This window comes from Mus pahari, chromosome 13 (assembly GCF_900095145.1).
Source record: "Mus pahari chromosome 13, PAHARI_EIJ_v1.1, whole genome shotgun sequence".
In the NCBI taxonomy this organism is placed as follows: Eukaryota; Metazoa; Chordata; class Mammalia; order Rodentia; family Muridae; genus Mus; species Mus pahari.
This window is the reverse complement of record NC_034602.1, coordinates 78,404,191-78,417,997: the sequence shown is the minus strand read 5'-3', so window position 1 is coordinate 78,417,997 and position 13,807 is coordinate 78,404,191. Positions and strand designations below refer to the sequence as shown.

Sequence of the window (13,807 nt, the reverse complement as noted above, 5' to 3'; positions counted from 1 at the left end):
GTGTGTGTGTGTGTGCGTGTGCATGTGTGTGTGTGTGTGTGCAGCAATACTAATTACGAAGGGGGTCATGGATTTGATAGAGAATTGGAGGAACACTGAAGGGGTTGGAGGAAGAAGAGAAAGGGTTGTAAAGGTGTAAATATAGTACTCATATATATAATTCCTATAAATAAAGATATTAAAGTAAAAAAAAAGTCAGAATTCTTTTAAATTATAAAAGGAAGACCTACTCCTGTCATGAATCATTATTGTTCAGATCTTATCACAGAAAAGTTGATTACAAGTTGCTTGTTGCTTTTGTTGATTTTAATAGAGGGCCCACAGTGAACCTTAATATATGCAGTTCCTGTCTTTTCCTCCATAGCAACCTTTAAAGGTTCACCTCAGCTTTCTATCACCTGAGTATGATTTTACGGGCCTGGCTCTTTAAAAAGCTCAAAGCCAAACACAATAGATACCTCAAATATCACATTCTTTAGACCAAGGTGGTACTTGTGTTTGTAGTGGTTGGCATTTGTTGAATTGCTTCCATGTTTTGTGCTGTGTCACCTCTGAGCATGTTGCCCTACCCCCAGCTCTTGAGGTGGTCTTGCTCCAAGCACTTTTTTACAATACCTTTTGGCTCAGATACTCTTTAATCAACCACAAAATTCCCATTCAATTGTGAGGAAAGTGCGTATCAATCTTTGAGGTTCAACCTTAAGTTCTCTGTTTCCTGAGCCAGGTTGTCATGTCAGGATTTATGTCCGGAGAAACATGGTTCTCACTATAGGAATATTGGCAGGGCTTATGCAGAGCAACCCATTGGTACCAGACTTCTGCAGATCTGAATAGATATGTGTATGCAGTTACTTGGGAAATGATGGATGTAAATTCTAAGCCATGATACTGATATAGAGAAAGCCAATACCGCTATGCCACCATACACTGGTAGCAAAGCCAAATCCAATGGACTTCTAGTCCTGGCCAAGCTACAGAGGGTAGCTTTTCTTCCTGCTTGTAACAACCAGAACTGGAGAAAACATGAAGAAACAATTTGCATGATCGTGGGTATCAAACAGTAAATAGGAATTCCTCCAAAAGATGAGCATTGAAAAAAAACTGGGGTTGGGGGAAGCTTCAGGAATAGTGAGACTTACTGTTGTGATGGTTTCCCTGTCTGAGCCTTGGGGAGTGAGAATGCAAGTAGAGTGTGAAAGAGTTCCAGCACTGAGGAGTCAGAGCTGAGAGTCACATGGCTGAGTCAAGGCCTGGAGGTGTGAAGACGATAGACACAAAGGTAAGATTCTGGAGATCTCTGCAGAGTCCTTGCTCTTCTGCAGCTGAGTCCCAGTTGACGCATGCATGTGGAGAAATAGGCAAAGCTAGAAAATCTTCACCCAAATGGAGTAGCAGCAACAGTACGTGCTTCCATGCAGGTCAGACTGCTGTCTCCTGATTCACACAGCACTGGAGGATGCCCAGAAGGAACATGCCTCAGTAGCAGCCACTACCTCTAGGTAGATGCTACTCTGGCCCTGCCTAATAAACCTTACGCACAACACCCAAAAGGAACAAACTGTTTCATGTCATTTAACTGCATCCAAGGGAAGCTCAAGAATGTTTACAGGGAGACAAATATATCCAGCATCCCAAAAGATAAAATTTCCAATGTTGGCTCTCTTAATCAAGAGTTACCAAGTATATAATAAAGTAGGAAACTGCAAGCCATCATGATGACAAAATGCAGTTTTTCTGAGACCAAACTAGCACTGACAGGAAGGTTAAAATTAGCAGGAAAACCCCAAAACATTAAAAACCTATTAGGTTAAATTCCAATTAGTTTTTCAAAGCATGTAAGTTACCTTAAAAAACAAAACAACAACAAAACAAACAAAAACAATGACTCTCTTCCCCCATGCCCCCTCTTTCTCTCTTTCCCTCCCTCCCTCCCTCCCTCCCTTCCTTCCTTCCTTCCTTCCTTCCTTCCTTCCTTCCTTCCTTCCTTCCTTCCTTCCTTCCTTTGGTTATACAGCTTTCTCCAAATCACACATGGGCAGGCAGCACTGCTGAGCTGGGAACTCATTTATAGCCCATTCAGTTCATTTACAATGCTACCACGGTGTAATCAGTTGTCACAGACCATACAGGCTTAAGATAATACCCACCTTTTTGGTTCTGTAGGTCGGATACCCAAGATCCTAGACTAGTTCTATGATTAGCATATCACAAAACCAAAATCAACATCTAGCCCAGTAGATTCGGCGTAAGTGTGTATGCTACTAAAGATCAGACCTTTACCAATGAGCTGTATCTCTAGTCTTTTTTCTTACTTTTTATTTTGAGACAAGCTCTTGTTCAATTTCACAGACTGGATTTCAACTCACTTCATAGGTCGCCTAAGCTTTGGACTTTCTGTGTCCTTTCTGCCTCAGCTTCCCTAGTAGCTAGAATTATAGGCCTGGGTTGTTAATATTGGAAGCATGTGTTAATAGTATTCTGATAGGATCGTTCAAGATGTTGGCAGAATTCTCGTCCTTGTTCTTATAGGCCTGGGACATCTGTTTCCTGGCTAGTTATTGACAATTAAGGTCCACCATTAGCCTTTCTCTGATCCTTTGGGCTTCTCTTCAAACTAGTAGGAGCACTTCTGAGTCCGCATTCCTAACAGCCTCTATGACCACTAGGCAGAGAAAACTTTCTGTTCTTAGAAGCTCAGGTTGAAACACAGCCCCTGGTTCATGTGTCTATTCTGATTATTGGTAGCTTTATAGCCATGATCATAGGAACTGGAGTTTAACATACTCCCTTGTCCTTCACATTAAGGCTTTCATGAAGTGATTCTTGAATTGCTTGAATTCACTCACGACATGCTCAAATCTATTCTTACTTTATTTAGATTTTGCAACCACTTTCTTGAAAAAGTCTATAAGATAGATATTAGCATACTTACTATATTACTTAGATTTTGTTACTTCAAAATACTCAAGGCAAGTTACTCAAAAATGAAGTTTACTTAGCCCACAATTTTGGTGTTCTAAGGGTGTGGCATGTGAGTCAGCTATTACGTCAAGGGATCTTTCTGTTCATTGTGTCATGGTAGATGATAGTTGCAGAGACCAAGAGATGACATATTGAGACAGGAAGTCATAGAGCAGCTCGGTTCTCACAGTCCTATCTCAGGCCCATGGCCTTAGTCAACTCGAACTGGGCTCCACCTCTTGAAAGATTCTAAACCTTTTAATATCAGAGTTGAGAGCCAGGCTTCCAACACACAAGCATGTTGGACACAGACCACATCCAACCATAGTAGTCAGTACATGTAAGAAGTCGGCACGCGTCTCATGCAAATACAGCATAGTCACATGACTTATTCCTTTGCTTTGCAAGTTCTCTGCCTATTCCCCCCCTTCTTTGGAAAACCTTACATAAAACCACACCCCCTTTACTTTGCCCCTCTTGTTCTCTTCACACTGTTTTTTATTCTTGCTGCATGTCATTCATCTTATCACTGTAGTACGGGTTCTGTGAAGGACAACATTTTGCCAGTCTATTGGCAGGCTACTTGTGCTTAGAACAGTGGTACAGAGAAATGGCCCAGAATCCTTACATATTTCATCTCAAAGAATAAATAGAAATGTTAATATTTAATAGTTTGGTTATGGTTACTGCATAAACATGTGTTAATCATTCGCTACACATTTAGAGAAAATAATCTATATGACTCTTAAAGACTATCTGGGGATAGTTGAGATAAAGGGACTCTTTGATTCTCAATGAGGAAGCACAGGAGGTTATCATGGTGTGAGCTTTGGAACTGACAGCTTTGAAATGCAATCCCCTCTCTCCTCTATACAGTTGGGTTGTTTCAAAACTTTCTAGCAGTGTAGGATGATCAGAGTGTAAAAGTAAATTGGGCGTGATTACGTCTTCCTCTGTCTGTTATCACCACCTGGATTTAATAGAACTCATCTACAGAAGCCATAAATATGGAAATCAGAATTTAGTGAACAGGAAGAGAAATGTTGGAATGCTATGAAATATGTAAAAATATGGACTGTGCTGCCTTTGAAAAGTAACCTTAAGATTTTAATGATATGTATTAATATACAGTATATATTAATAAAAGGAATGATTATTGATAATGAAGTCTTTAAGATACAGTGAAAATAATCAGTTCATAAGGTAAAGCAGAATGTAGAATTCCTTTCAAAGGACTGTAGCACAATAATGATTTTGTAAAAAATATTGGAAAAGGAAAGAATATTATTGGTGATTGTATGAGGAAGGATAGCAAATGGTTTCATAGAGGTCCTGTTCATTCCAGGAACTCACATCAAACCGTTTTAAGCAAAAGTAAAACAAGGAAACGAGGGAGTCGTTTATCAGTTCATTAAACTGAACAGACCTAGAGGGGTCGAGGGAGGAAGGTGAGTCAGACTGTGCGACCGGATGCATTAGTGTGAGAAAGTGTCCTCACACCTCAAGTTGCTGGATCAGTAAACAACAACATGCTGTTTTCATTTCATGTTGAATCTCAGAAAAATAATCTATTTTCAGCATGAAGTATGTCCCTTGTGATATTAGGGCAAATGCAAAGCTATCATTTATCTTACACTTGATAGGGAAGGCTGAGGAACTCAAGGGGGGAGGTCATAGATGGCTAAGATGACCTTGCATTGTTTATGTGCATGGCATTTAGAATGCATAGAAATGGCAGCCACCTGGATGAATAAGACACAGTGATAAAAACCTACAGGCACTCACTAGTGAAGGACTGACTTTCTGAGGATACCGAGGGGACAAAGGAATGCAAAACTGAATCTAGGTAAACAGGCCACAGTCCGAGAGATTACACATACAATGTACAAATGCAAACTGTGAATAGAGAACCGGAAGAAGGTAAAGGAAGGACAGGTTCTGGAAAGAGAATCTGACACAGTGGATTTCCTGATAGGCCCATTGCCCCGTCCTCTTTCTTGCATATGGTGCCTCCCATATCTAAGCATATGCTGCAGGGAAGCCTGGCCCAGGCACAAGGCTGGATTTTTTTTTTCCTTTGCCAGAGACAGACTGAAGCATCTATTCTTATCAAGCAGAGATGGTTTTAACTGTGTGTAGTTGGATTCTGGCCATTGAAACAGTTAACTATACCCCAAACTTATGGTCAACCTTCTTACCTTCTCTAAGACACAGGGAGGAACAGTCTCCTGGACTTGACTCTGACTTTAGAACTGATGACACTCTTCTAAAAGGGAATTAACCTGGCGAGGAAGTTATACATAAACAGTACAGGATATAGAAACATGGAAAGACCTGGGTCCTTGATAATCTACTAATGGAATTACCTAGGAACCCCCCCTTTTTGGACCTCTCTGCCATACAAATAATAGGATTCCATACTGCTTGCAATGTTTCAGGTAAAGTGGGACTTTAAAATTAATGATAACTGAAAAAAAAAACTCAATTTATGGTTTGGATATTGAAGTGACTTTTAAATTTTTGTTTGCTAAATGAGTAAAAAAAAAAACAAGCTATGCAAGCATTATTGTATTTGCCAATTCAATGAAAGAATCTCTATGTAAAGAGGCTACACATTATACCTTGAAGGTGGAGAGTAACAGTGAACAAATGCAAACACGTACTGTTCACAGTTAAAACTTGGGGGATGGGGGACCTTGGACAGTCATATTCATTAAAGGGAAACATAGTATATTTTTTAAAACAGAAATTCTTTTATGCAACTGTAGAATTGACATCATATGTTGGCCTACATACAGGTTTTGAACTATCATTATGCAGTTTCCCTGCTGGTAACAACATTTTACAGTAGTATGTTATATCTTGGTATAAAAGCACCCTCATACAATTGGAGACTGGCACTATACCTTATTAGGAATGACACTTTACCTATGAAAAACAAGATGTTTGTGGAAAGATCACTATATAGTAATACTAACGGCTTCATGTGACAAAGTTGACTTCGCTCCGATTCTGATGTTAGCAGGGGACATCTGTTGGATTTTACATCTATTTTTGGCTCTGATCTTGGGCTTGCCACTTACTCTTGGAAAAGCAGCTTGTGATATTCTAATGACTTCATTTTTAACATAGCATTCCATTCATGAGGAATGCCAAATTTCTATATACACTCACTCTGTGTTTCTTATTACTGCAAAACAGTATGTTTCGTTCCCATTTCTTTATGTCACCAAAAGGAAAGGTAATGCAATTTATTTAGGCTATTTATTTACTTAGATATTTTTTTTTACCATTCACATTATCTGAATGAAATGTAACTTGCATTCCCACAGAGTAAATGGTATAGGAGAAATGTAGGCAACAATTCTATGGGGTCAGTGTTACATATGTTAGGATTAGACTCTGAGACATATTTTTTTAAAGCAATCAGGAAGGTGACCTAAACATGATAAGAGGATTGTTCCTCTTTTATTAGTTTAATCTGGAGTTGTTCTGGTGTTCTTGTGGAACCCTACACTCATAAAATGACCATATTCCTTCCCTGTAACCACACCACCATCCTCAGTACCTGACATCATTCTGAGGTTGCTCCTCCAGCTCCTGATATCATGCTTTGATAACATAAAGGAGTAGGAGTACAGCTGCAGATTTTAATTACTTTCCTTTGCAAAGACTTTGGGAAAACCTTCGGTAGAAGCTTGTGTGGGCCTTCTGTGATAATCGGCAATGTGCAAGCAGTGCTTCTATTTAAGTTTCGTTATCATATCTTAAGTAATATGTACCCCGTAATCACAATGCAGATGGGAATGTTTAGTGGAGCTTATTTCTGTCTCAGATAAAATGGGCATTCTGCTTTTTGGAGCCAGCAACTAGATAATGTGCATAGGATCCTGTCACCATCTCGGACACAAGGTGGCTCTTGTCTTGACCCTGCAGCTGTTTGTATCTGAACTCAGTCAAAATATACACCTTTCCAACTTTAGCTGTCTCCTTTCAGACAATAGGGACTTCTGAGGAGAGAAACAGTTGACTAACGAGCACACTTTGATTTCTTGTGACTATGGATAGGCATAAAATATGTCAACTCCTTCTTGAAAACCATTTAAGACTAAGTGTTCAGAGTGAGTAGTAATGTGCATTATACCATATTTAGTAAGTTCAAAATTGTACTTCAGCACAGGAAAAAATTCTTCATTTAACATTGAAAATTGCTGTACATGTTATGACTGAATTGTTCAATTGTATGTTGTCTAAAAATTCACTCCAGTAAATACAGAGAAAAGTAGTTATGTTTTTTGAAAAATATTACTGACAGCAAACTAGTGTGTGAACAAAATTTTGCAATCAAATGTGTTTAATTTATTAATATATTCAGTAATGTGTGTCAAGATAAGTTCCAAAAATTTACTGTTCCTCAAAAGAAAAATGAATTTTTCTAAAAGAAAAAAAAACATATCATTTGATATTCTGAGAACACATCATTGATGTAAAGTTCCTTGTTGTGGCCATTAACACTTGCCAGTTCTACTGTTCAGGGTAGCTCCAACTGCCTTCACACTCACATTTACTATATGAATACTACTTCCCATACCTCAGCCCTAACAAAAATAAATGTAGTTGTGGGTGGGTCCTATTTATATTAGCTACATCCAGCCTGCCAATATACTCCAACACATGATCAAGATGAACACCTAGTTCTAAATATGAAGTAAGCACTGTGGCATAAATTATTTCATATGAAGTAACTACAGCCATTATTCTCTGTCTACCATACTAAAAATCAGCCATTTGTTTTATCAACGGTTATGCATTATTTATGTGCTCAGACTTATGCAGGCAGCCACAACTACTGTGAGACTATGATTGCATTTCACAGCCTTTCATCCCATTTCCCAGATCTTAAATTCCTTACACCCAATCTTCCGTAATGTTTCCTGAGCTTTAGAGAGGATAGTATAGTATCTTCTTTAGTGCTAAGCACTCAACCATCTTTTATGTTCAGTATCTTGACCAATCATATGTCTCTGAATTCACTATCCATTGCAAAGAGAAGCTGATGTGACTAATGCTGAGACTAGTGCTTATCTATGGGTATAAACATAATATTTAGAAAGTAGCTTGGAGTCATATCAACTTAGCTGGACAACGGTACTATGTTACCTTCCCCAGGACCCAAGACCTCCTCATCAATGGGTTTACATTGCAAGGTATAAATTCTCTTTTGTGGAGCACAGTCCTTATATTCAAGCACAGAGTAAATGGTTTCAGCCATCACAGCTGTGCCACTATTGTACCAGTACGTACAAGTCACCTGGCAGATTGTTATTATACTTCATATGGTTCCTTCCTACGTAAGCTCATTGATGCCTTTTCTCTACCAGAAGCCTACATAGCACCTTCGATCACAATGAAATCTAACTGGCAGTGGGGGGCAGGGGGTCCATATCAGTTCCCACTTAATTTTCATGCCATGCAACCAAGATGTGCAGTGTCTGTAACAATAGGATCTTATCCTCCAGTTTTGCTGGTCAGCCAAAAATTACAGCAAGAGTCTGTGTTGTTTGGGGTTTTAGGGTATCCCTGGTCAACATCTCACAAGGAGATACCACAAACCTGACACCGTGGTTTTTGTTTAATAATCGATAGCTTCTAGGAGGAGCTTTTATCCAGTCATACAAGGGATCTCCTTTCTAAATTTTCCCATAAATTACACTTTGTAAATGGTTTACAAGATAGTATATTTCTATATGGGTTTTCTATAACCCTTTCAGTTTGGTTAACTCTTTTCCTCACCTCCTTGTCTCCCATACACTACCACCCCTTCTTTGCTTGTACCTTTCCTCCTCGGTTATTCCTATCTCTACCTTCACATTACCTGTACTTTATTATACCATCACATCTAGGGCATTTCCTTCCTAGTGGTCTCTTTCTAGATTTCAGGCTTCTACAGGAACTCTTAAGTTGAGTACACAGAGTTAGAGAGTCAAATCTAGGAGCCACCTATGAGATAGAGCATATTTATGGGGAGCTGGGAGGGAATAGATGTCAATGCCATGTGTGTGTTTGGGATGGTGCTTTTGTGTACATCCAGAGACCCTGGAAGAATGTCAAGTGTCTTGTTATGTCACTTAACCTATTTCCATGAGGCAAAACTTCTATATGAACTTAGAGCTAGGGTGGAAGTCTGTTTGGGGTTTTAGGATATCCCTTTTTCTTGAAGCAGAACCTCTACATGAACTTAGAACTAGTCTGGGTCCCTTCTGTGTATCACTCTGCCATTCTCTTGCAACAGAATCTCTTTAAACCTGGAGCTGTTCTTGAAGTCCTCACCTATCTGCCTATTCCCTCCTCACATATAGCCAGAGCACTGAGATTACAAACTTTTAGAAAGCCATGCCTAGTTTTTACACATGGATGCTGAGATTGGAGCCAGGTCTTCGAACTTGCATAACAGGCATTATTACCAGCAGCCCTGAGTGTAAGGATTATTCTATTTCATAAATGTATCTGAGGGTCAGAGAGGTTTTTCATCTTATGTAAAACTATAACTGGATGGGTCATTATCAAGATTTGAAGATAAATCTGTTTGATTACATAGTCTACATTAGTTGGTTGTGGTGGCTCACACCTTATTCTTAGTATCCCTGGAGGCAGAACTACAAGTTCAAGTCTAGCCCCAGAGATGACCAGTATTATGATGTCTATAAGCAAAAACTGTCTCAAGTTGTCTTAATGTTTGACCCTATCATTTTCAGAATCATGGGAAAAAAGATTGCATGGCACAGAGTAAAAGATGGGCAAAAATTTCCTTGGTTTTAAAGGATTTGTTTCTTTTTTTCCCATGTTACCTTTTGTACCATAAACATCTTCTCCATTTCCATTTATTTGAGGAGAAATGCAAAAGCCAGACTGGAGGTGTCAGGGCAAAATGAACTGCCTCTCCACAATCAACCCTCACCCTTATTCATTCATCAGGCTTAACGATGATACAACACTGCTAGTGTATTTCCATTGAACGTGGCCTCTGACAACTCTACCAGACAAGACCTTTATAGAACAGAGAGCTAATCCATCAGTGTCTGATCTATAGACTAGCTATTGCAACCTTTCCCTCTCTCAAGTGTACGCAGAGACTTGAGGTTGAATACTAAAGCTCTGTGCAGGTGTCCTTTCCAGCCCTCAGTATGGGTCTGCCGCTCTTGAAAAGCAACTTTTGAGGGGAGCTTTCTGTTTGATGTGGATGATGGTGAAAGCTATTTTTACACTGTGGAGCCAGTGAGTTCTCAATGAGGAGAAAATTCCCAGCTAATGAGTTAGGAACTGGGCTTGGGTCAAAATGAAGTACAATATATCTTTTAAACCAAGCAGCCATAAGCCTAGCTTGTGTCCATACATGTTGAGCAGGGATGGGTGTTTCTCTATATTTGTGAGGGGTTGAGGAGGTGTGAGCAGGGTATGCATTTCCATTCCTCTAATCCCATGTGGTTAAAGCTTGGTCAGCAGCCTTCTTAGCCAAGAGACATCCTTTCCTGCAACTTCACTAAGACCACAAAGGCGGGGAGGAAAATGCCTATTCATTAATGTCAAGACTCTGAATCAGGTGGCTCATAGGTCTCAGCGCAGCATTCAATAAACCTCTCTATAAAGTGTGAGTCAGACTTGGTTCTCTCAAGCTTCTTTAACATCAAGGCACTTTATAGAATAAATTCCTTTCTGTGTTTTATAGACTTAAAATGGAAGTGAACATACCTTCAGGGTTGGGTTTTTTTTTTTTTTTTTAAATGCCAGTAGTTGAATGATATTAGTGTCCAACTTACTTCATGTTTTAATTCACCAAAATATTTTTCATTAACTATGGAGAATTTAGGTTATGAAATCCAAAGAACATAGGCATCCTCCCTTTCCTACATCTCTCTGTGTGTTTGTATCTATATATGAAATGTCCATTGAGAGAATTAGAATAGTTCTTTGATACAAATAAACATAAATTACGCTTACAGTTGTATTTTAATCTATTAGTCATTTTCCGATTGGTTCCTTACTTTGCTATCTCACAAATTCAGACATATAGCAATGGATTTGACATGCTGTTGGATGAGAGGCTAGCCAACTGTGGAGAACTATGGTATCAAGTGTGATACCCATGTGTCTGCCCATGTTTTCCCTAGCAACATTTCCCATTCAACCCTAAGCCAACATTGTAAAGTAATACATTAAATATGCGGCTCTAACAACATGGCCAGTAGTGATTGTCATAAAACATAGTTGTGCTGATATGACAGATGTTTATTTTTAAATTGAGGTCACTGGAAAGGTGATTTAAGTTTATATAGTATAAATTCTACACCCCATGATCAGAGGATCATGCAGGGCTAACATGGTAACCTTTATAACTGGCCTCTGTGCTATGCTCATGTGGCCTGATGATCTCCCTCTGTTCTAAGATGCAGCTAGGAAAAGACTAATGCTGATCTCCATGAGGATGCATTCTGGCACAGTGGCCCACCTTCCTGGACAATAGTATAATACTATTGTATAAAACTGTGAGTGTTGAATATATAGGGAGTCATTCTGAGCATATATATGTGCCTATTTACTAAGCAAATTGAAAGCAATATGTTAACGATTTGGATTATAATAAAGGCTCCCTGAAAAGGTATATTTTTAGAAGTACTGGAAGACCCATTGGGGAAACTGAAATGCCTGGGTTCCTTTTGTCTCCTGTTAGAGTCGGATCGGGAAGGCCTTGATGATCTAGGTACAGTTTACAGCAACGTTGGCCAGCAGCTGAATGAGACACTGCGGCGCCGCAGACACACGGGAGAGAACGATTACAGCATCGAGGTGCTCCTGGGAGTGGATGACTCTGTGGTCCGTTTCCATGGCAAAGAGCATGTCCAAAACTACCTCCTCACCCTGATGAACATTGTAAGTAGTTATTTCATTTTGAGGCTTTTGGTCATTTCGATCACACTTTTTGCTTTGTTAGTGTCCTCTGGACACTGATATAAGAACCTCACCCAAAGCCTGAGCATAATGACTTTTAATTCAAATTCTGATCTATACCTCTTAAGTATAAGATTGCAGTCAAAGGAGACATGAGGTACAAGTGCCTTTTGACCAATCTACTGGTTTCTTTTGGTTAACAAGTGAAAATCACATGTTTTAGAAGCCACATAGGAAGGAATTATATCATGATTTTGATTTAAATTTTCATTTGAAAGAACAACAGTACTCTATAGACTGTCAGCTTGCCTCAATATTTGCTCTAGACAGTTAAATAATTCTTCCCACTATTATTCTGTACCTCAGATGATAGAAGATTTTCAAAGATGTATAAGAACTTTCAAACAAATGCACTAGTTTGAAAATTCCAGAGAAGGTAATATACTTACAAAGAATATAGCTCCAGGCTCAGCAATTGCTAATGGGCCTTTCAAGTAATGTGTACTTTATTTTTTTCTCTTATGAGCCTTAATTAGATTCAGAGGCAATTTTGGCATCATTTCTAATTGGTGTCCTTTTCATCTTTGTAACTGGCATAGAGCAATTGCTGAGAAATAACCAGCAACAATGTATCCAAGCCACCTACTTCTGAGAGGTAGCTGTGGTGTTGGCCCTCTTCCCTTTCATGCATTCTATCCCATATCATTCTATAACCCATGGCATATTGATAGTGTAAATTTGTTGTCAAAATCTCTTCTCTCTTTCTGTTTTTTGATGTTTGGCTTTATTTCTGTGGGAGTCTATACTATTCACTTCTTTTTTTCATGTGTAGTATATTTCATACAACTATGAAGATATATGTTAGAAATAAAATTCTTAATTTTATTAATGATTATTTTATGCACACCAATATTTCAGCTTATGAAGTATATTTTTGCTCACTGAGTTCATAACATTACACATGTTTTAAAACTCTGTGAGGTTCTGAAGGTGTGCTGTGCACAGATTGACCAGGCTCATGGTCAGTGCAGTCGCATCAAGTGATGCTATTTGAATTCATAAGCCTTCCCTGAACAGCTAACCTGCAGAACTTCCTGGAGGGGAGAGGGAAACAAGCCCATTTATGGTAAGTTGGTTGAATTATGTGTCCTTAAGTGCTATGCCAAGGAGCGTATATGAATTCTACAATAGATCAGAGAGCACAGATCAGATCTTAGCATCAGAATTCTGATGGCTCCTTGTTGGGCCATTTGGACAGATAAGCAAGAGCACTAAATTCTATGGTGCATGAGGAGAGATTTGAATAGGGATGCACAGAGGTGGGAACAGGAGAATGGGAAGAAAGAGGAAATCATGGAAATGTAATTTAGAGCAAATGTATTGTCTGCTCCTATATTGTTAGAACCAATGGTTTTAAATTCTAGAGATTGTAAGCAAACTAATTCTATTATGTTAATTACACACAGAGAAAAATTAGCAATTATTATTAGTTCAGTTGGAAATATTTTGTGAATGCATTCAAGTTAGGAAAGATAAACAAATAACTCACAGTAATGAAAGTGTGTGTGTGTTTTTTTAAAGAGATCCCAAAGTTAGTGTGTGATTCATGACATTTAGTACAAACATGCACACTGTTATAATGAGGAAGTCTTCACTAATTTCTCAGAGGGTGCTACTATAGAGTCTGCTATTGTGAGTTGAGAGAAATTGCGACTTGTTTTAAAATAGATTGAAAAAAATGAGAGATGCATATCTGGGATGTATCTCCTGCTGTAGCATTCGCACAGCACTCAGAGAACACCATAAGACATTGACCATAGAGAGATTTGTGTTGTAAAACTTTCCACATAGAGAGTGGCTGCAATGCTCTGCTAATCTTAATGAAGGTAGGAAAGACACA

The 13,807-nt window shown here is 38.8% G+C and overlaps 1 protein-coding gene across 3 annotated transcripts in view; it reads left to right on the top strand.

Annotated features, from left to right (window-relative positions):
• Adamts3 (ADAM metallopeptidase with thrombospondin type 1 motif 3) overlaps positions 1-13,807 on the top strand; it is a 200,467-nt gene that overhangs the window by 141,620 nt on the left and 45,040 nt on the right. For all 3 annotated transcript variants that reach the window (XM_021210585.2, XM_021210586.2, XM_029545373.1), the window contains exon 5: positions 11,690-11,889. In XM_021210585.2, coding sequence (XP_021066244.1) covers positions 11,690-11,889 — 200 coding nt within the window. The remainder of the gene's footprint in view (positions 1-11,689; positions 11,890-13,807) is intronic.